The following is a 23,123-nucleotide window of genomic DNA, read 5'->3' as shown; positions in this document are numbered from 1 at the left end:
CCTCTCCTCAAAAAACAATCAACGATAACGAAAATTGCGCAACATTAAAAAAAAAAACATTTATTCATAAAAATCACGAAACTCGAAGATACGGAATATTTCTATCAATAAGAAATCGAGTAAATGAAAACTCGTCCAACTGCACGCTCCGGTAACCTTCGTCGATTACATTTTCCATGATAGCACGACCGATACCAGGTGCGAACAGAGGCGCGTGAATACCAGATCCGGAGGCGAACAACATATTTTTATGGTGGTGATGATTTCCGATAATCAAATGTTCATCCTCGTAATTGTAATCATACCGAGAGCACCATCCGCCTTTCAACTGAAAATTTGAGAATTCCATAAATTCTTTAAAGCTCTCGGCAAGCAATTTGTTGTAATGCTTTTAACAAACTGAAAATTTGTACAAACCTCCGACTCTTTGAATGCAGGAATACGATGAATCAATGCCGGTAATAACTTCTCGTGATAAAAAGATTCATTTATTTCATCTGTTGTATTGGCATTTACTTCTTCCTTTAAATTGTAATAAGAGATATAATCAAACAAAATAGCCATGGGATATTTGGTAACAAATGACGCATGAAATGGATTTCGAGAAAACAGAATTTTCTTCTCGACTTGAGGAACCGGCTCCAGAACTTACCGCTTCTAAAATATGACTGTGACAGATATAGTCTCCTCCTAATCCTCGTCTACTGATGTGTATTCCAGATACAGGATCTGATATTATCGGCAAGTCCAATGTTGGACCATTGGGACAGTGTATAAGGAACAAACTCAGTTTCCTGAAATATTAACGAACGCAAAATGATCGAAAATTATGTGGTACACAAGCTAGGACCATCTTAATTTGTTATACATTTTGCATACAGTATGTATTTGTGAAACACTGCTGCGTAACAAAATTTACAAGGTTATTTACAAACAACTGTAGTTCAGATGATAATCTAAGATAATCAAATTCATTCCAATAAATTAAAGCTACCTCTCCGATATAGGAAGAGGTATTCGAAGATCAGCGCGGGTTCCGGATTTCACTCCGATTTTCGCGTATTCTGCAACTCGCGCCGCATTAGCTCCAGCGGCATTCACTAAAAACAACGTTCTGATCGGGTGAATGAATTTATCCTTCAAAACCTGTCGATAGGGAAAACATTCAATACATTTAGATTACCGAATAGCAGAGAGAAGTTTCGGTTCAAACATTTCCAGTAAAAACTTACATTTATATACTGAATGAATGGCTCTTCAATTACCCCTTCAGTCGCGTATGCCGTCGCTTTATTTTCTAACTCCATACCGATAACTTCTCCTTCGACGTATTTCACGCCCAACGAAATGGCTTTATTTCGTAACGCCGCCAGTAATGCAACGGGATTGAACAATCCTTCGTTGCGTAGACCTATCAAATCGATATTAACTCAGTTTTTGAAATCGAAAGTTAAAGATTCGAATACGAATAGCGATCAAGTATTCTTTTACCGAGTAATCCGCATTCTAAATCATCCGTATTCATCCAAGGGAACTGAGATTTGATCTGTTCCGATGACAACAAGTTTACATCAACTCCTGCTTCTCTATCAAATTGAAACATTTCCATCCATATTAATTAATTATCACAGAACTTAAACAACAAAACCGACTTTTCAAAATTGCACAAGGCACTGCTAGTAATCTTCTGTTTTTGCACAGCAGAGCCCTCACCATTAGCGATAGACAATATATCATGTGTAATATTTTCTCTGCGAGCTATGTGCATGGCGTTTTTCATGATTTTGAAATGTTTCTGTAAGCAACTTTTAGCTTCAGTTCTTTTCAGGAACAAACAAGTAGTTTTCAGGAAATTTTACAAAGATTACTCAATAAAAACCCACAATATCAATTTCATTTTCAAATATTTTCAAATTTCATTATTCCTGAAGATGACTATTAGGATATAGTCGAAACGTTGAAATAAACTTCTATCTCGAAGTTACATTTTCGGAATTTTTCGTTATAATTGTGGGATTCTCTCTACATCGCATCAACACGAATATAGTGTTCTATCAATCGTGATCATTTTCAAATTAACTCTGAAGATGAAACGTAAGAAAAAAAAAACAACAACAGTTGTTTAAATTGGTATTGGTGAGTTTCTCTCAACGATATTCATTAAGACGGGAAATAGTCTCCACTATTTCGAATAACTCGCAGGTTTTTGCAGAGTCGCTTATCAAGAAAAAGCCAGCAAAGATACATACTTCTGAACGGCGTACATGTCAGTTAGTAGCTCAAGCCCACTAGATGTGGCCAATGTCAAATGGCTCATCGGGGTAAATTCTATATCAGGAGGCTTCTCATCTGCAACACAGAAAAGAATCATTTCAGGATTTGAGTCAAAACAATTGAGTGACTGATCGATTAATTTCAACGTGTACCTAACACGGATAGCTTGTCGTTAATATCTTCCAGGAATTCTCGGCAGTACATGGCTAGACGCATGTATTGCGGATGCATGAAGTGAGTACTCAAATAACCCATTGATTGTACAGACGCAGCTTTTGAATACTTGAAATTGAAGAGCAAGAAAATTACCGCTATAAGCTATTCATGTGCGTATTTGCGTAAAAGGAATTCTTGTTGAAAAATAAAACGTCTTACGCTCAAGTCCTTTTCGATAACAGTACAGCTAAAACCTTTAGGGTTTCGCTGTTTTAACCAGTACGCCACTGAAGAACCGATGAGTCCACCGCCGATGATTATCACATCCGACTCTCGCGGCACAATCACCTTCGATTCCCTGCCTACAAATCAGAGATAATCAGAAATTTTCTTCAATATTTAACGTTTAAGTTTCAGGGGAAAAAGTTACGTACACCAACACGACCACTATCAAACAGATTAAGACCGTGAAATTTTTTCATTATCATAATGTAGTGAATAAATTTCGATTTGAATTTGTCTCGAAGATATTGCTTTTGCACGATTCTGATTGAGTTCTGACCTAAAATATCCCCTTTCAATATTTTCAAAGGATTGCGATAATCTCCGGGAACGGGTAATTTCGTTAATCCGGGTCCAACTTTCGATGACAGACTTCTGTAGCAGCATTTTGATAGGAATCTTGCCATTTTTCGGGTCGGTTTAACAACCGGGTGCGTACTTTGATTTCAGCGCCATCTACAAAATGCGTGGTTTCTTCACAAACGAAGGCGAGAAAACAAACTCAGCGCCATCTAGCGTCCAGTGTCTTCCGAAGTGGAGGCGAGAATAGTGCAGACACGCACGAATCAATGACGTATTACCCACTGGCTGTATTATGATGAATTTCACGGATTTTTAGCAATTTTCGGGTTAAAATGCGCCTGTGACAGCACCAAGGATAAGCATACGCATCTATAATGACATAACTGGTGCATTAGACTTTAAGGTAACGGTTTAGATGTTTTTGATAGTGTGATATGAACTCAAATTAAACTGGAATTCGTTGTTGCTTTATTCTTCAATTTTTTCAGACCTACCCTGTCGGTCCTAATCAATCAATCAATCTCTACCACCGTATCGTTTTTGCTAGATTTAGTCTATTCGATCATCATCATTGAAATCATTTTTTAGGTAACGGCACTCGTTAAACTTAGGCCAAATTTTGCTCTGTGTAATTTTAGATTTGAAGGTATGCACTTTCATTTTTATGTTGTGTCCAATTCCAATATATATTGTGTCATCTTTTTGCAATCTCTGATAATCGTCTGATATTTGCTCGCTTGCGTACTGCGATAATTGTGTCAGATACTGCCGGTTCGCCGTTTTATCAGTTGTACTAATGTAGTTCAAAGATCATTGATTAATTAACGAAGAGCTGAATATTACAAGACACCGGTGACATTTATAATTATCAGACCTCTCTCGACGCTATATCATGGGAGATAAGGTTTCATTGTAGGCTACTGTTTCCTGTTTGCAAGGTCGATCGAAATGTATTCGCTATAGCGAACCATACGAGAACAGTTGTGTTTGTATTTCGTTCACACTTTTAACAGAATAAATTCAATTCGATAATTACGAGGAAGTTAACGCAACTACGGGATCGGCTTCGGCCACTTGTTGCTGAATTGGTGATACTACTCGATGGATGTATAGGCGATTTTGTGAACATCGATAAACGTAATCATGGATCAGAAGATGGTTCTCGCTGAAAATCGAAGTCGACGCAATCTGCCGATTAGTCGTCTTCAATACGAGGCTCGTATTCGACGCGCGCATTCCTGGTCGGAGGTTCGTTCTTTTTGCGTAAAATCGTGTGCGGTTTCAACGATATTTGAAAAAAAAACGTTTAATCGAAACTAATCATCGATGGGTGAATTGATATTGAAAATGGTTCATAAAGGTTCTTATTGATCGGTGAAATTGGGGCAATTCCTTAAAATTCATATTTTTCCCTGCATGGAGAATTTGAGAATCCTCACTCTTCTCTTGCAAATTAGTAAAAATCAGGGAATTTCTGGTGTATTGTACTTGCCTATGATGACCTCTTTAAACAAGAATGAGCCGTGAATGACGATATCTTAAAATTTAATGAGGGAATCTTCGGTCAAAGGTCGGGGAATTTCGGATTCCCTGATATTTCCGTGAATATTTCCCCAAATTTTGGATTCCCCGATCTTTCAGAACCTTTTTTAATCATCCATGGACGTAGGGTTCATCATGGTTTAATTCATTAATGATTTTGTAGCCTAGTGTGAATGAGATAAGGCTATTGTGTGAATAACTGGTTTCCTACGTATTGTTTTCACCTAACCCACAAGAATATGTGAACAAAACCTTTAGAATGAATGAATTACCAGTAAATATGTTGTTCATTTGTTAGTGTGCTAGAATTGAGTTTCTTAACATATTTTGATAACGAGAAAGGGTATTTTCTGAGTTGGAAAAGCGAACAGAAGGCAAACTGTGCTGAAGCTCTTCTCCCTGTACTTCTATACACAACACCGATTTATTCTTCAGATACTAGTCTGGAATTCTCAGCGTGTACTTACTGGGCCCTACTTGACTGTCAATAGGTGAAGTATTGCAAAAATCAATCGAAATTGCCAGCTGGTTACGTGATATGTGCGTCTGTCGGTGTTAACCCTGGATAATCGAACCAAACCGAGTATTTAATACTGCCCGACACACAATACAAGCTCGTCTTGATATTTGAAATATCTGAATAGATACGAATAGGCTGATTTTTTTAGGATGGGGGGAATTTGTATTAAACTGCAAATACGTTTATTGTTGTTACAGAATTTCCGACGCCGCAAACGGCGTATTATTTACCGCAATCGCTATAGGGCCTATACGTTCTTCACGTCACTCGAAGCGAAACATTCTATTGTTTATAAAATCTAGCGTATCGGTTTAAATTCATCGCAACGAAATCGTTTTATTATATCGCTGACTGGGGGTGAACTGTGTACGCTTTATCGAATCTAGGGAATCGGTAGGAATCTACCGATTACTTAGTTACTGATGATTTAGCCTACAAACATGTTTATAGGTCCATGATGCACACGCACATACATTCATACATAGAGCATCATCTCTCGCGCGATCTCTGTCTGTCGATGTTTTGATAATTCACATTCCACTCACTAGTGACAGCTGTTTTTGTAGAATTTCTCTCTGTCGCAATATTTTGATAGCCGCCCTGTTCTATAAATAGAATAGAATACAGTGCAATACAGTTTATTTCATTGCGCTGTCTAAAACGTTTCGGAAAAATTAACAACCCTGGATGTTAATTTGCTGAAAACGTATTTAGTATTTTTCGCGTGCGACTTTCGGCTAAAATGACGGATTCTTCAACTTGGTTCAATATTGCGTCGCCGAGTTGGGCCAAATTTTACTAGTTTTTTCACTAGAAGTTTAAATGTGTTTTATAGCTAAATCTTATTTTAAACCGCACTGAGTTATGTAGCGCGGTCTATAAATTGCCTATTATTATTATTATTTTATTTTCAGTAGTACGATAAAATATTTCATTATTTGCTTTTGCTTTTCAAGTGAATTTCGATGACCTAATATCATATTGTTCTCGTGAAAATTCATTGGATTAGCAGTACGTTGAAATAAGACCATAACAGTAAGAATAAGTGTCGCAATTCAAATATTCCAGTACGACTGCTTTTCAGATCATTTTTATGCCGCCATATTTCATCAGTATATTTGAATAAATGCGAGGCCGACCGACCGTGCGTATAGTTTTTATCATCCCTGAGTTAATCGGTGCACTATATACCACCGCTTTTGCATCGAGGGAACGGATTATATGAATTTTTTACCCCGAGAGCGTTTCGGTTTGTTCCTAGAATCGCCACCGGGAAAAAGATAATTATGCATATGTAATTCTTCGCGGGGGGCAGGAATGCTTGAGATAATATTTTTGGTTCGTATTTCGTTGAAAACTCGCTCAGTATGGATAATTAGATGCGCGTAGAGCAGTCGAACTCTCATATGTAGAAAATAGCGTATCTGGCGGCCTTTCGAACAGCTGATAACCTCCGTTGGAATTCCCCACTCAAATTTTCTCCATTCTACTTTCGACTATGATCTGCCCTATATATAAAAATCCACTGTTTAAAAAGTTAAAGAGAAAATGTATGGAATTCGAAGATATTCCAGTCTCAAGTGAGAGACCGAAATATTGTTATCTTTTAGATTCTGAATATACCGGGGTCCGATCTAAGCACTTGTCCGATTGCCCGGGACAAGTACATTTTCAAATTTTATCTGGACCTCTTCCGTGTTCTTATATATTTTGAAGAATTCTTCTAAATTCTTTTTGATACTTGATTTTTGTTCCCCTCTTTATTGTGAAAAAAAAAACAATGTTATCAATATATCATCTAGGGCAATCTTAAGACCTGCTGCATATGGCGTCACAAGCCCCGAGGCTTGTCACGCCATATTGGGGCCTGACACGCCATGTGGTGAACGTAAAATGAAAATCAAATCCTATGCAGTAGATGAAACGTCGACTACGTCTCGCGGGTTTTTCTTCCGAAGTTGAAATATTCGGTTGGATATTAATTTGTCTTAGATGATTTACAACGTATTATATATACATAATAAGAACTACATATTAGATCGCATTTACACTAAAATGAGTTTTACAGAATAGAAATTGATCGTTGTTTGTTAATCTAATGCAGTGTACACACATTTTGAAACACAATTTAAACAATCATATATTTCGCCAGCATATGAAAAATACAAAAACATTACATATATATCTACTGAATGAGTTTTACAGAATAAAGATTTTAATTAACTATCTTACATTTCAATGAATCATTCATCTATTTCACATGATTTGTTGATCAATTAGTCTTAGAAGAACATGGATAATGTTAGAAAAACATGTATGGTGAGCCAGGCTCAAATCTAGTGTGATCTGCAGTCATATGGCTCCTAAAATCGCTAAGCCTCCTAAAATCGCTAAGCCTTCTACATGGCGTGTCAAGCCCCGAATTCTGCAGCCAATATGGCGTGTCAGGCCCCAAATGGTCTGCAGAATAGCTTCAATTGAAACATGGCGTGAGAGGACCCGATCAGTTTTCCTACAAATAAATGAATAATTGTCACTAATTATCATAAATATTCAAAGATTTATCATTCTACATGGTTTGTCAATCATTTAGACTTAGAAAAAAGGCAAATATTGTTTCAAACAGCTCCTAAAATCACGCTGTCTTCTACATGGTGTGTCAAGCCCCAAACGGTCTGCAGAATAACTTCAATTGAGACATGGCGTGAGAGGACCCGATCGATTTTCCGTACAAACAAATGAATAATTGTCACTAATTATCATAAATATTCAAAGATTTATCATTCTACATGGTTTGTTAATCGTTTAGACTTAGAAAAAAGGCAAATATTGTTTCAAAAAGCTCTTAAAATCACGCTGTCTTCTACATGGCGTGTCAAGCCCCAAACAGTCTGCAGTCAATATGGCGTGTCAGGCCCCAAACGGTCTGCAGAATAACTTCAATTGAGACATGGCGTGAGAGGACCCGATCAGTTTTCCTACAAACCAATGAATAATTGTCACTAATTATCATAAATATTCAAAGATTTATCAGTTCGTCAATCATTTAGACTTAGAAAAAAGGCAAATATTGTTTCAAAAAGCTCCTCGAATCACGCTGTCTTCTACATGGCGTGTCAGGCCCCAAATGTTCTGCAGCCAATATGGCGTGTCAGGCCCCAAACGGTCTGCAGAATAGCTTCAATTGAGACATGGCGTGAGAAGACCCGAACGATTTTCCGTACAAACAAATGAATAATTGTCACTAATTGTCTTAAATGTTCAAAGATTAATCCTTCTATATGATTTGTCAATTATTTAGTCTTAGAAAAAAAAAGCAAATACTGTTACAAAAAGCTCCTAAAACCACGCTGTCGTCTACATGGCGTGTCAGGCCCCAAAGTGTTCTGCCGCCATATGGCGTGAGAGTACGCGATCAGTTTTCTATGGAAGCAATTAATTGTCACTAATCATATCTTTAGTTTCAATTAGTTATACATTGTTCATAATCATAAAGTCTAAGAAAAAAAACAAATACTGCTAGAAAAATCGCGATTTGCCTTCTATATGGCGTGTCAGGCCCCAAACGGTCTACAGAATATAGCTTCAATTTACATGGCGTGAGAGGACCCGATCAGTTTTCCGTAGAAATAAATGAATAATTGTGACTGATTATCTTAAATTAGTACAATAATCATTAAGTCTTAGAAATAGGTTTATAAATCGTTGTTTCTATTTTGTTCCTATGTAAAAATATACAAAAATCGCTTATGTAAATGTAGCTGATGATCTCCTGATCGTCTCGCACCATAACGGAAACCTGTGAAAAACATATTCGAAGAATTTTACATAAAAATCTTTCGATATATATGCATCTGAATATAGTTATGGAGTAAAAACGGGATATAATTTTCTTTCAAAGTGGTTGCACTGAACGGAATACTTCAAAATAACGTATAAGTACATAATATATTTAGACAATATTTAGTAAGTATATATTTAGACAATAAGTTAAGAAAAAATAGAAATTTATTACACATTGATACCGGTACTTGAAATTATCTCATTCAGGTTTTACACGTCGTATCGGCCCTTAAAAACGTGGTCCGTTCGACGCGAACATATATCTTCGTTCCGCGTGAATTATATATAGTCTGCATTTTACTCGGGGCTTGTGACGCCATGTCAGATATGGCATGACAAGCCCCGGGGCTTGTGACGCCATGTTCTGCTGATTCTTAAGATTGACTTCACTCCAATATATTACGGTGCAATAAAGATTAAATTGAATTTGAATTGAATAATCAATTTTCCATCGGGCTAGTGTAATTTAATGTCTCAAAGCTTTTTTCCCACTCGATACAATGGATGATTTCGCCGCGTTGATTTTCGAAGGGGCGGGCGAAATTTCAGATATATGCTCGCCCCACGGGCAAATGGTTTTCTTTCCTTAGATCGAACCCTGCCTGCAGGGTCTGATTTAAGCACTTTTCCGATCACCCAGGACAAGTATATTCCCATGAGGGCAAGTAGGTTATCATTTATCACTTGTCCCCCCCCCCCCCCCGGGCTAGTGCAATTTGATGTCACAAAGCTTTTTTCCCACTCGATACAACGGATGATAGTGCCACCAATCGGACTGTCTGTGTAGGGAAAGTAGATTCTTGAGGGGGCAAGCAAAATTTCAGATATGCTTGCCCCCGGGCTAGTAGCCTTAATTCCTTAGATCGGACCCTGTGCCTATATACTGCTCATAGACTGGAATAATTTCATTTGTCCCTAATGATCCAAATCAATCGTGTTTGACTGAATTTCACTTTCGATTGATCTAACAATTTCCAAATTGTTAGATTTGATATAGTACGATTCCATTGCGATTTTATTCCGCTGTGAGGACCTACGATCTGTAATGAAAGGTAACTTTAAGATGTATCGTTCGTTTTGTATTGACAGTTCGATTTTGGGAGGAAGAGTATGAGCGTACCTCATCGTATCCTCACGCCGGATGACTCGTCGAACGGAGAAGACAACAGAGCGCTGGCCAGCTCCGATCAAGATATCAATGCCACACCGAAATCATCGCTGCACTCGGGCCTCGGAGATTTAAAGGTAAACGTCGCGTTTTAGACTAATTTGATCGGATACACGAATAACACAAATTTCGAATGCACAAAAACAAGGTGGTCACTTGCCTGGAACTCGAAGAAAGTCAACGACTTCTCTTTTCTTCACAAAATTCAGGAATAAACGGAAAATTTTGTGATAAAGATTTTAAAATCATCAGGGGAAATTTGTGAAGAGTTTGCTTGATTGCGCATAAAATCAAACAGTTTCCGTCTATGTCTAATGTAAGCCTATTTGACTGTATTAACCCTATCAGTGCATCTACACCGCAGTGCGAAGTATTGATGTAATTAGTTTTTATCTCTATTGAAAGATGGTAGCACCTGTCAAACATAGTGAAATGTATGTAACTAAGGATACACTGCACCGCGGTGTAGCCGCATTATAAATCATTAGTATTCCCTTTATTCAACAAACTAGGGTGGAATTTTTCAAAATTTTCTAATTATCTCCAGCACTATAGGGTATTGATTAGTCAGTACTGAAAGGGTTAATTTATTGGATTCTTGGCTGATCTAGTCGGGGGGGGGGGGGTTTAGTGAAATCGAATAAAAGTGGCCACCCTGAAAAGGAATGAATTGTGGAGGGTTGATTTCAGACATTTTGATTCTTGATTCTGTTAGGCGCAAGTGTTGTTCATTTGTCCAGGCATACTTTCCAACCATTCAATTTCATAAAGGCTTAAGCTTATTGGTGTTGATATCTTTTATTAAGAAGTTACGGAAACATTAGATTCTATTGTATAGAATAAACAAGAAATTCAACATCTTAAGCAATCCAGTGATTTCAGCTGTACCTACACCTTACTAACGACGAGAGAATTTAGCTCCGATTGCTTGTTCAGCGTATGATAATAATTTCTTTTTTCAACTGATTATAGGGGGTAGGAATTAACCACTGGGTTCCCTTTAATCATAGACAGCTGTGATTGCTTTCACTGCACCCTGTGCATAACCAATTGTCGCCATTATTTTAGGTGTTAGCGCATAAATTAACGATTACCCGGGAATTACATATTTGTGTTATGGGAGCATCGGATAATTGTGGCAATTAAGTATTTATAAATCAAAACTACAGTGGGGCCCCCATATGACGAGCATGCGTAGATATAGATGACACGTCAAGCTATCGTTCAGTCCTTAGGCTTGCATGCATTCAGTCGACTCGTTTGCGAGAGTTCTAGACCGGGATTAAAAAATACATCGAATTCCGTCGTATGTCGGTGATGTTAATCAAGATCGCGTAAAAGTCGGATTATTCGATTAACTTCGATGTCGTTTGGTCGTTACGGGTTCTCGCGGATTCCACGGAACTATGGGAGTCGCTTTGTTTAATAATCATAATGGTAATTACTGTCTTTATTCAAACTCTCCTTCGCGCAACCACAGCGTAAACTTCCTTTACACGGTACAAGGAAGTCCTTCGATCCAAAAAATACGGCAAGATATATTTAGACTATTTAATACGGCAAGATATATTTAGATTATATATAGATATTTAGATTATATTTATTTATATATATATATATATATATATATATATATATATATCGTGTTGTAACGGAGATTGGTTTATTTGTCATTCATGCGTCGAACTCCTCGAGCACCTCGCCCTGCCCGGTAGCGAGCGGAGACTGTATTATTGATTACTCCATGGGCTGTGCGTCCATGATTAAACTATGGCGAATCAACGAAGCTGTCATAATTTCTTTGATAGCTTTTTTTTCTATTCGGCAGCTTTTCTTTTTTTTTTTCGACGGAGATCGATGAAGTTATCGCCGCTATTCAAATATCCATCGACTCTTTATTACCGACAGATTAATCGCAATAAACCTTGACACGTTAGCCCGGAATTTTATGGTTCTGTTTATTGATGATGTATGTTTGGCTTGGCACTTGCTACTACTACAATGCTGCACTTGTCCCGAGTAGTTTTCCAGAAAACAGGACAAGGTCACCGAGAATATCATATTTTAATCGACACTGATTTATGGAAGGTCATATTTACACTATACATAGCCTATGTATTCATTGACTGATTGAGGCGAGCTCGCTGTTGGGGGTGTTTGATTTTAAGAACTTTCTTTTTGGCTCAGGTCTCTCAGTTCACTTCTGAGGAAAATCGGCCAGTAGGGGGGAATAGCTGTTCATGAGTATTTGGATTTTTAAGGGGGTCAAATTTCTCGGCGAAATGGACTAGATTTCAAATTTCATAATTCAAACGACCTAGACGATTTAGACCCTATGATATGAACATTAAAATGTTTTATAGACATTAAACCCGCTCGGAAATATAACTATTCCAATTCTAAATTGTTGTCAGTGACATCAATTTAGAATTATGCAATTTTTCCATGTGGCAGTCACCATGGAAAAACTGCATAATCTATGAAGTAATCGAAATATCTTTCCTCAACTGAAAAAGCGGGTCATTCATGCCCCGTCAGACCCCCTCTTGAGCACGCCCGTGATGCGTTTACGTTCGAACTTTCTCTTTGTCGGTCGTCTCGATTTACCTCTTTAAGAAAAGAGGCCCGACCGAACGGGGTTCCGGTGGGGAATTGAAAGCGAGAAAGAGAATGCGCTTAAGATTCCGCATTAACGATAAACCACTCGACGGGACGCTCTTTTATCGGCGGTATTCGCGAAACGTTACTGGTTGTAATAGACAATACGGCGTTCGAAGAAAAGAAAAAAAACAGAACTCGACGCGCACGGCAAACCTGATATGAATTGAACGCAGCAACGTTACCGCTGATTCAAATTAGAAACATAAAAAAGCGTGTATATCGTTATTGACTCTGGGCGGTGGTTGTTGTCAGTAGGTAATGCACTGCGACGGCGCTTATGAAATTTTCTCGTTAAACGTCCTGTCGATAATATTTTATTCACTAGTTTTCACCGACGACGACGCGGCTGTGTATATACAACGGAGCTGACGCTGGCTGTGGGAATATGTTCAGGACGGCGACCACTGCGTAAAACTCACTGTAGAATTGATTTCAGCGACGGCGACGGCTCCTGTTCTTGCCGAACTGCGTCGGTGTTTCGATCGAGGCGTCTGCTCGGATCAGTAGGCGACTGCGTCGTCGTGTATATTAAACTAATGGCTCGTTCGTAGTAGCGATGATAAGAATTGCGCCGTGGCGTCTGCGGGATTTATTTCATGACTACCACGAACGAGGGACGACGTTTTAAGATATTGAAAGGATTTAGATAAACTCGAATATAAAGCGGTATGCCGCACACGATTTGGGTAGGTTTTATCACAATACTGGGCGTTTACAGTGAGATTTGCTTCGTGTTCGTAATTAGTTGCACGTTCTATAATGTAACAATGCTTATACAGGCTGTCACTAATGCCCAGATCGCGCGCACGTTTTTGACGTGGCCCAAATTTCACCCGGGCCAACTGTTTGTACTGGTGCAAAATGGGTGATTTGCGTATGAACGCGCTTTCATTTAGGTACAGGTCAAATTTGATGCAGGTCTGGTCCGGGCTTAAGTTTGACCCCGGCCATGTTGTCTCTGCAAGATCGCGGCTTTAGTATAATGGCTTTAAGAAAGTTTGATAATGAACTTCAGAGAGTTGGTTCCATTTTTGCGAATTGTGCAGGGCCACCAAAAAATCTAAAGTGTTCTGGAAATAAAAGCTCTTTCGGGCTCATATATATTATCTGAGACCGCTTCAACAGTTGTGAGTATAATGTGACTACAGAATTAATTGATTGACAATTCTAATTACTGTACGTCCCTCGAGTCCAATCCAACTCATTACTGCACTTAAGCGTATCACTCATTAGTTCCTTTAAAAGTGATGAAATTGAAATATATCGGAAAAACGAAAAACTATCGACACTTAAGAATCTAGTGTGCTTCCGGATTCAGTTTTTGAGAGTTTGAAAATGTTGACGAATCGAAAAGGAAAATCTGGGTCGCCGTTGAATCGATGGAATTTATTCGTTCATAAATTACTCTTTATCAAAAAGTTCTTCGCCCCCATTTGTCTAGTCGATAATACCTGATATCGAGGATATTTATAGACCTGTCTATTATTCGCGAGACCTGATATCTTATATAACGTTGGTCGAAGTTTACGTATTAAAATGTCGCAACAAATTTTCAGGGAATTTCCTATTTTCGTCATGAATATCGAATTCACGGGTTTTTTTTACTTATCATTAATAGTCAAGTTTCAATCATTTTCCTCGACAATCCAGGAATTTCGTCCAGTTAGAAAATTACAATAAATTCCCCATATCTCTATTTGTAACGATCCGTTTCGGTCGAGGGCTTTTACTCATCACTTATCATTTGAGTCACTATAGTAACATTGTTCGTTCGAATCTAACCCGGAAACAAAAGTCAAAGAATTAGTCATTATAGATCGAGGAAAGTCCATAGTTCGATAGATTATTAGTAATTTTATTAATCACAAAGAAAAAAAGAAATAGGCGGTATATATATGTATATGTATAGGGCCTATATGTATGTGATGTTAGAAACATGAAGTGGACGCAGCGCAATATCGAATATCTGTCACGTAACAGATTGTCACACAATAATAATATTCGAAATTAAAAAACTCGTCGTTACAGTTGCCAATAAATGTCAAAAGTATCGATTTCGATTTAGCCGTCGTAAATAGTTTTCGCGTGACGTTCGATAACGCGGTATTCGTTCCGCCGAAGCTCGACTGACGCCGCGATTACGTCGCGTCTACCGGGTGAAGTTTTTTTCGGTGAACTCCTTTAATGAACGATTCATTATGCGTTTGTTGATTTTAAAGTGAAGGCAGCTTCGAGGAGCTTTTTAACAGTGATTTTGTTAACAATGAAATATTGTTCTGTATATCAACAGTATGGAGGTAGCCACGAATCGCTGGACGGTCTCACGAGTGGAACCGGCGGAGGACGTGGAACGTTGCCGAGGATGAAGAGTTACGACGCGGTCGTGTTCGACGTTTTGCGCGTCTCGCCAGAAGATTTCGCGGTAAGTTTTGGGTGTTCATTTCGTAGTTACCAAATTTGAGATCAGTTGCTGAAATGTGCCTGGATCACTGATAATTGAAACTGTTATGTTACTAAAGCTTTGTTAATTTCCTTGCTATTTGTCCAAATTCTAATTTGGTAAGTACCTGGAACGGACCAATTTGAAATGGACCAAATCAATAGCCGCGATCGCATGAGATTATAGGCCCATGCCATATTTGGCCTGTGTTTTAAATCTGCTGTTATCACTGGTCCAGCTAGACACAACCGTGATTGACAGTCAATTAAGGCAAAGTTTCTATCCAGACGTGACAGATGTCTGTTCTAAAATTTACGAACGGACATTGATCCGTCTTTTTGGTCCATCTAAATTGGTCCGTTCTAGAATGGAAGGTACCAATTTAGAACAGACTTTTTGCTAGTGAGAACGCTTGGGCTGAATTCAGAACATTCTAAATGTGGTAGTGTATTGATATTTATATAATGAATAACCAACTTTCGTGCGACTGTGACCTGCTGTTCGGATCTCTCTCAAACTCATTACTGCCTTTCTTCCCAATTTTTGATGTGTCGTGTGTTTCTTGGACCTCGCCTGAGAATTTTAGATCGATAATGGGCTAGAAACTGTCGATTTTAGACGGTCAAAGTTTATAGTCCTGAATAAATTATGAATGTCTGGACCAGGTTGGTCCAGGCATGGACTTTAGATGTTCATGGTTCAGGGATGGACTGTCCATGGTTCAGGGCTTCAGGTCGATGATACCTGTGTGTAATCAAAGATAACTATTGATGTCCTTTCGTCTGGAATCTAACAAATTACTCTAACCGTATCGGCTGAAGTCTCGAACAGTTCACCCTGGGTTCGTTATTTCAGTTAGACAATGAACTCATTTCAATATTGAATTGTTCACAGAAAGCAGTTTCAAGAAACTGTAGGCCCTTACTTGAACAGAGTCTATGGCTGATTAACATGTTTCTTGGAAATGGTATTGTCGCATAATTGAATACCTAGTTGAAAGAACAAAATTCTCCTTTGTTTTTCAGAGTCAAATTACTCTTCTGGATTTACCGGTTTTCAAGTCAATCGAGCCTGAGGTAAGTGATTTGTGGGGCCTCTCATTTCAAAGGTCGCCGGTGAAATTCATATCGACCCTTATATAGATGCTGTATCAGTAGTACATGTCATGAGATTTCGACTCTTATATTGATACTTATGCAATGGGGGCAGATGTTACGCAGCCTTTCAAATCAATACCAGGCGGTCATGTTAGAACTTGTCAATGTATTATTTATTGATTTCACCATATAGACTGATTTGATTGCGAATGGTCAATGTATTTATTCGACCGTCAAATTGTGGCGTTACGCTCGATTGAATTGTACTTTTACTTGTTGGGTTGTCCTATAATAGGGTATTGTATTTTCGTATTTCAAAAGCTATATACGTATATAGGCCTATGGGGGTATATCTCTTTTTAAATGTCATCGCATATAGTAATTTTTCGGTTAATACATGGTCCCTACGACTTCTTGATTCCTTCTAAACAGGCATTGCTTTTAAATGTGCTTGAAACTCCTCTGATTTAAGCAAAATACCTGAAAATCCTTTAAAACTCCTTCAATTTTGAGAAAATAGGCAATTGGAAATGTCTGTAGCTGTTCAGTAAACTATGCCTAAATTGGTACAGTTGGGACCAGGATTTTTTCTCTACCCAATTAGGCAGTTGTCGAATTCAGATCGGACCTCAGTCGTGTGAGGGATGCAAATTCGCTTACCAAACAACCAAACTAACGGTTTACCGAGATAAACAGCACCTATTTAGAACGTTGCTTCAGTGATCGGGATATGAAAGTGATGCAGACGCTTCCTCCATAGTTGAAATTTCCTCCATAAAAACTCCTTATATCCGGGAATGACCGATCCGTCGGGACCCTGTTTTTCGTTCCGAGTAGGCAAAATCTAATAATGTCGCACTGGATATAACAAATGTATATTTTCTGGTCCCCTGATGTTGGTTGTAACAAGGTTCTTGGGAGCGTTCATAAATTACGTACCTCCATTGGGGGAGAGGGGGGTTACTGAATTTTGGTATAAAGTGGTACATGGGGGGAGGGGGGTCAGCAAAAAAGGTACGTACTTTGAGGGAGGGGGGTATTAATCAATCTTGGTATGTACTTAATGTACCAAACTCAAATGAAAATAGCCGTTGGTGTTTTATCGGCTTTTAGTACCGGGTATATAAAATCAATAAGCAACAATACTTTAAATGAAATCAGGTATTTATATATTTTTTGATTTGTGTTCTTTGCATCAATATAATTGGGGGGGGGGTCATGGGTGCGATGGTACGTACCTAAGAGGGGGGTCAGGGAATTTGGTACAAAGGTGGTACAAAGGGGGAGGGGGGTCAGAAAAACGGGAGATTTTGAGGTACGTAATTTGTGAACGCTCCCCTACTGTATGCAGTACAGTATTTAACCTGTTTGTCTATGTATGTCCAATGAGCAGTAGACTTGAATTTTTTTCTAAAATGATTCGGCGCTGTTGTCACGATCGTATGAAGTATGCTTGTATGTCGTTTAGGAATTAACGAGTTGTGCTTGGACGACGAAGGAGAAATTAACGAAAGCTCCGAACGTAGTCGCGTTCACGAGGAGATTTAATCATGTACGTACAACATTATGTATGAACCCAATGCGTACGAATAAAAAACGAACAAAGAATTCAAAACACAAATGAAACCTATATCAAGAATTGAAAATGAAAAGGCACGTAACAGTTCAGACTCTCTAGAAACCATTGTCAGGTGTTTAGAGAGAGTCTGAAATGTCATGTTCTTTCGTTTTTGATTTGAATGGGGAACCCGCATATCTAGCTATCCCACTAGATGGTGTGACAAGCAGTAGGTCGTCTTTTGTCAAAATTAGTTAATTTTCGATGAACTTCGAACTGAATTTTTCGACTCCCAAACTTATATAGCATCACAGCACCCACCAGATATAGGCCTACAATACTTTCACTCTTCTACGAATAATTGACTCATTGAAGAGAAAAGTTCATTTAGATTTAATTGAAATGTAGAAGAAGAAATCAAATATGGACGACCAACTATTTACTAGCTAACCTGCTGGATCCTCGATTGCATTAGTAGCAATGCGGGTAACCCATTCTTGATAAATAGATTTTCTTCGTAATTTCTATTTGGTGGAGTTAAGTCTATATTTTACATAAAAATATATTCAGTACTTAGAAATGTTTAATCTAATCGAAATTTTGGTTTTTTTTTTGCTAGGTGAATTTTTGGGTTCAAAAGGAGATTCTAAGCGCGACGGCGTTGAAGAACCGCGCCGAAATCCTCGCGAATTTCATCAAACTCGGCAAACGTTTACTCGATCTGAATAACCTGCACGCCGTGATGGCCGTGATATCTGCGCTGCAGAGCGCACCTATATTCCGTTTGTCTAAAACATGGGCGGTAAGTACAGACGACGACGGCGGCGGCGGTTATTGATTTTCATTATCTAATCAAGTTGTTCGCCGATTCGTTTCGTGCATCGTTGTTTTGCTTCGGGAGTTTCGCGTTTCTCGTGGAATCGACGCGTTATTTATTCGCAAAAAATGAAACTGCCGCGTCGAGCGTAAAAATATCTCTGATTCCTACTTCTTTATCTCTACCGCAGATATTATCGAAAAAAGACAAATCGTCGTACGAGAAAATCGCCGATCTCTTCTCGGAGAATAGCAATCGACAAAAACTACGAGATTATATGGATAATATCAAACTACCGTGTATACCATATCTAGGTATGTCGACGTCAGTGATGTCCACTAGGGGTGACTATGATTCTGGAAAACGGGGAAATCACAGGGAAATAATCTTTTTTCCGGGGGGAAAACATGGAATTTGACTAAACTTGATAAAGTTCATGAAAACGCAGAGAAATTGTGTTAATGTTGCATTATGTATTGTATTCTGCATGCTTCTCATCACGGGTCAGTTGCTCAAAAGTTGGTTAAAGATAACCAATGGATAAATACCATAGTAACAATGAACTTTTATTTATTACTATGCCAACTATCCACTGGTCAACTCTAAAACAACTTTTGAGCAACTGATCCAAGGAGCCAGTTCCACAGTTCTGAGTTAAGATTTAACTCAGAGTTAACTAATTGAAAATGAGCTAATTTCAACTCTAACTCACAACTGTGGAACTGGGTCCAGAACTTTAAAACTTTGAAATCTTCGTTTCATATGGTAAGTTGAGAAATTCTTATGGAAATACCGGTCTAGCTTACTACTTGGGTCTGTTAGGGTAACAACTCTCTGGGTATTTCCTACTGATGTTCATCAGATAACGGGGAAAGTAGCACGGTGAATTCAGAAGTGGTCACCTGTTGTCGCCGTCGTATTCCTAGAACCCTTGTTAACGCCGTGCGTATCTTATCGATTTGTAGGTTTATATTTGACTGATTTAATCTATATCGACGTCGCTCATCCTCATCACGGTGGTTTAGAAAGTCAACCGCGTCGAATTCAGATGAATAATATTCTCAGAGTTATTGCCGACTTCCAGCAATCCACGTACGGTACGTGTCGACTGATATTAATCTCAGTATATCAGAGTAAATTAAAGAAACCCACTGATGATGATTTAACAATTTATTCTAGCAGTGCTGATGTTTTGGCTAAACTTCATGTTTGTTTCTCAGGGTCCAGTTCCACAGTTCCGAGTTAAGATTTAACTCACGAGTTAACTCATCGAAAATTAACTAACTTTAACTCAGAGTTAACTCTAACTCGCAACTGTGGAACTGGGTCCTGATTCTCTGGGCCCTGTTCCACAATTGTGAATTAGAGTTAACTCAAAGTTAAAATCAATTCATTTTCAATGAGTTAACTCTATATAGAGTTAAATTTAACTCAGAACTGCGGAACTGGATCCTGATGATGAAGTTTAGTCAAAACTTCGAAGCTGTCATCGTTAAATCATCATCTGTGGGTTTTGCTCATTAAAACTGCAAAATAGTTTGAATGCGTTCTTGGTTTGAAATTGCACTGTATATAGTATAGATTGCCTTATCTTTACAATTGTAGATCATTTACCAGTATTAGAACATGTACAAAACTTCCTAAAATCAGTTCGTTATATCGAAGAGCTTCAGAAATTTGTTGAAGATGACAACTACAAGTAAGTCAAAAAAATACGGAGATGAAACGAAACCTCGAATTTCAATTTTAAGCTTTCGAAATCCTCATTTCGCGTTTTTCGTACTTTTCTGTGTACAGATTATCTCTGAAGATCGAACCTCCGAGTTTAAACGTAACGACGTCGCAGACGACCGCATTGTCGGCAAGTCGTGAAGATTGTTCTAGTCTAGGCAGGACGAGCAGCGATACGGCTCCTCCGCCTGCCCATACGCAATTTCTACAAACCCCCGGCGGAACCGCGTTCATACCGGGACATCGTAAATGCAGAAGTCTTGGTGCTAAGTAAGTCATCGATGATTTTTGTACAAACCGATTTCAAACAAATGCGCCTTAGGCCTACCTGACATTAATACCTGAGGCAGATATTTTGAGGCAGATCGGACAATTATTAGCAATTGGCGGCCATCTTGGTGTCATCAGTACTCATTCGTAGGTGGAAAAAAGTTTTTCTCCATTATATTGATATTATCCATTATATTGATACCTATGATAATTGGTCCAGAATCTATTTCATTATTGCTCAGTGTTTTTCATGTACCCCGGTACCTATGTTAAAACTTGTCCAAAGAAAACATTGCTTCTAACACAGTTTCTTATTTATTTCAATTTTTTCATGGGACTGGGCCTCGTTTTATAAACCAATATTAACTTCAAATCCATTGTTTAACACAATCGACTAATATTTGAGTTGATAACCTCCAGGGCCCAGTTTATTGACTGGTATTAACTTGACCCAGGGGTAAACTCAATTAAAAAATGAATTGTCTTAGACTCTGGGTTAAAGTTAATACCAGTCTATGAAACCAGACCCAGGGATCAGTTGCTCAAAAGTTGTTTAGAGTTAACCAGTGGATAGTCGACAAAGTAACAATTATAAGTTCATTGTTACTATGGTATTTATTCATTGGTTATCTTTAACCAACTTTTGAGCAACTGACCGCTGGTTTAAGTTGACGAAACAGGTCTCACTAATGAATTACTTCGATATTACTCTATTCGTTTTAATTTGTTTCTTTTTCACAGTTTTCTAAGTCACACGGGTGTAATCAATGATCGGGCGAGTAGTCTACCGAGTAAAGTCACACTACCATACCTTCAGGGAACACGCCATCTACTGGACGATAGCGTGTTAGAGGAGTCCACGCCGGCGTCCAGTGACGGCTCCATGTCCGGAACATCAGGTCAGTTTTCTGTTAGGCACAAAGTGCTCATTTGAATTGAATGACTGTAAGGGCCCATTTTCATGACTTCAATCTTACATGTACCTGGTATGTATTGAGGTCCAAGAAATAAGCCTAAAACTTAACCTCTTTTACAAAACTGTACCTCCAATCCAACTGTGCAATCAAATTTTGTTAGACCGACATTCTTTGTGTTTTTTATAGCGTACCAGTTGGATTTTACCATTTCGATGATTTCATTTCATTCAGGCAAAGAAGGAGGTTCATCAGAAGCCAGTGATGACCAGGAGGCCGGAACTTGGCTGCCAAGAGATAGGTGAGTTATGAAAGAAACTTTTTATTCATCGACTTACAAATATCCATGAATGCATTGTTTGGGTTTCGAAATTCCTAACGTTTAAATACGAACTAAAAGATGGGTTTTTATTTTTCTGTGTACACTTTTTATCGATGCCGCTTTTGACTACAGCATAAACCATGCCTAAAATGACGAAAATCTGATAGAAATTGAAGTTAAGATAACGTTGCTAACTTCAGTAATGAATGAAGATTGACAGAGGTTGTGTCTCTTACGCAAGGTTTGCTGCTGTATTCACACAATGCTGAAAAGGGTTTCTTCGATTGTGTTTGTTTTGTTGTTTTTTTTTGGATAATGAGTTGAACTGATCGGTACACGGGTTTCACCTTAAAACTACAAAACGGTTTTTAAATTGCTTCGTGGTTTCTCAAATTACAGATATCCGCAACGTGCTGTCAGACGCTATAGCTATAGGTACAAAATACTAATGCATGATTTCAACATAACGATAATATCACTTTCTTAACGCGCCCTTAGTCTGTAGGATCTAGTGAAAGTCTTTATTATGTTGACGTTTATATATATTTTGCGTTTGGTTCCCGGTTCAAATTTTGTAATCAATGTCTTCATTTTATCAGATTATTCATTTCGAGGCCTGCGAAAAACTTGTCTCGCTGCAGTAGTGCCTTAGATTTTATTCTTTAAATTTTTCGCTTAGAATTCTTTCGAAAACGAATTCAATAGTTGTTCGTTCTAGAATAGTCGCGCAGTAGCTACGACTATGATTTCCTGATGACTAAGGGTTTCATTTTCATCTTCCACGAAATTCGAACGTCGCTTACGTTTAAAAGAAATTCGAATAACGAAACGTAATAACGTTCTTCGCAAGAAAATCAAGAGATTTTACTTTTAAGAGTGATTTCTTTTTCGCGCTTATCGAAGAAAGTGGTTTATTCGGAGTGTTCTCGGGAGTGAACAGTTTTCATACACACGGATAACAAATAATGAAATGAATCGTCACAAATCTACGATTTAGTAAATTATTTGTTATCGATACTTAGACTTCACGAATAACGAGGAAAGATTTTGGCAATTTTTTAACTGCTTTCAACTTTTTTAAATTTTCTGTAATATGGAAAAAAACACCCAATTTTGTGTGTGGACACTCTACGTAATCTCAGTCACCGGTTTTTATTAACTGAAAATTGTAGACACACACTGCGATTTTACTGTTTTTGTTTTCTTGCAAATTCTATCCATTTCT

At 38.2% G+C, this 23,123-nt stretch overlaps 2 protein-coding genes across 6 annotated transcripts in view; one reads left to right on the top strand and one right to left on the bottom strand.

Moving 5' to 3' along the window:
• Positions 1 to 43: 43 nt before the first annotated feature.
• On the bottom strand, positions 44 to 3,159 carry LOC141909385 (FAD-dependent oxidoreductase domain-containing protein 1-like). Its single transcript, XM_074799838.1, has 10 exons — positions 2,993 to 3,159; positions 2,650 to 2,792; positions 2,427 to 2,556; positions 2,250 to 2,349; positions 1,492 to 1,586; positions 1,233 to 1,411; positions 995 to 1,146; positions 653 to 794; positions 418 to 522; positions 44 to 328 (listed from the first exon to the last, which is right to left on the bottom strand). The coding sequence occupies exons 1-10, from the start codon at positions 3,117 to 3,119 to the stop codon at positions 74 to 76; spliced, it is 1,428 nt and encodes a 475-aa protein (XP_074655939.1). The 5' UTR covers positions 3,120 to 3,159; the 3' UTR covers positions 44 to 73.
• Positions 3,160 to 3,256: 97 nt separating this feature from the next.
• LOC141909384 (ras-specific guanine nucleotide-releasing factor RalGPS1-like) overlaps positions 3,257 to 23,123 on the top strand; it is a 28,903-nt gene continuing 9,036 nt past the window's right edge. For 2 of the 5 annotated variants that reach the window (XM_074799834.1, XM_074799833.1), the window contains exons 1-13: positions 4,144 to 4,263; positions 10,010 to 10,165; positions 15,040 to 15,171; positions 16,215 to 16,265; positions 17,755 to 17,838; positions 18,464 to 18,646; positions 18,852 to 18,975; positions 19,627 to 19,758; positions 20,267 to 20,360; positions 20,459 to 20,662; positions 21,404 to 21,561; positions 21,811 to 21,877; positions 22,298 to 22,333. In XM_074799834.1, the coding sequence (XP_074655935.1) occupies positions 4,159 to 4,263; positions 10,010 to 10,165; positions 15,040 to 15,171; positions 16,215 to 16,265; positions 17,755 to 17,838; positions 18,464 to 18,646; positions 18,852 to 18,975; positions 19,627 to 19,758; positions 20,267 to 20,360; positions 20,459 to 20,662; positions 21,404 to 21,561; positions 21,811 to 21,877; positions 22,298 to 22,333 (1,526 nt within the window). In that variant the 5' untranslated portion in view covers positions 4,144 to 4,158. Of the gene's footprint in view, positions 3,419 to 4,143; positions 4,264 to 10,009; positions 10,166 to 12,956; positions 13,436 to 15,039; positions 15,172 to 16,214; positions 16,266 to 17,754; positions 17,839 to 18,463; positions 18,647 to 18,851; positions 18,976 to 19,626; positions 19,759 to 20,266; positions 20,361 to 20,458; positions 20,663 to 21,403; positions 21,562 to 21,810; positions 21,878 to 22,297; positions 22,334 to 23,123 lie in introns of those variants that run through there. The other 3 variants (XM_074799836.1, XM_074799835.1, XM_074799837.1) reach the window with 3 other exon arrangements.

Source organism: Tubulanus polymorphus, chromosome 7 (assembly GCF_964204645.1).
Source record: "Tubulanus polymorphus chromosome 7, tnTubPoly1.2, whole genome shotgun sequence".
In the NCBI taxonomy this organism is placed as follows: domain Eukaryota; kingdom Metazoa; phylum Nemertea; class Palaeonemertea; order Tubulaniformes; family Tubulanidae; genus Tubulanus; species Tubulanus polymorphus.
Note: the sequence above shows the minus strand (reverse complement) of the source record. Positions and strands in the feature narration are given on the sequence as shown.

What these genes read in the sequence shown, in the direction of transcription:
- LOC141909385 (XM_074799838.1), bottom strand. Translation starts at nt 3,119, where the DNA reads ATGGCAAGATTCCTATCAAAATGCTGCTACAGAAGTCTGTCATCGAAA. An exon ending in CCTCTTCCTATATCGGAGAG is followed by an intron (nt 795 to 994) that starts GTAGCTTTAATT and finishes TTAATATTTCAG; the next exon opens with GAAACTGAGTTTGTTCCTTA. An exon ending in ACAGTCATATTTTAGAAGCG is followed by an intron (nt 523 to 652) that starts GTAAGTTCTGGA and finishes TACAATTTAAAG; the next exon opens with GAAGAAGTAAATGCCAATAC.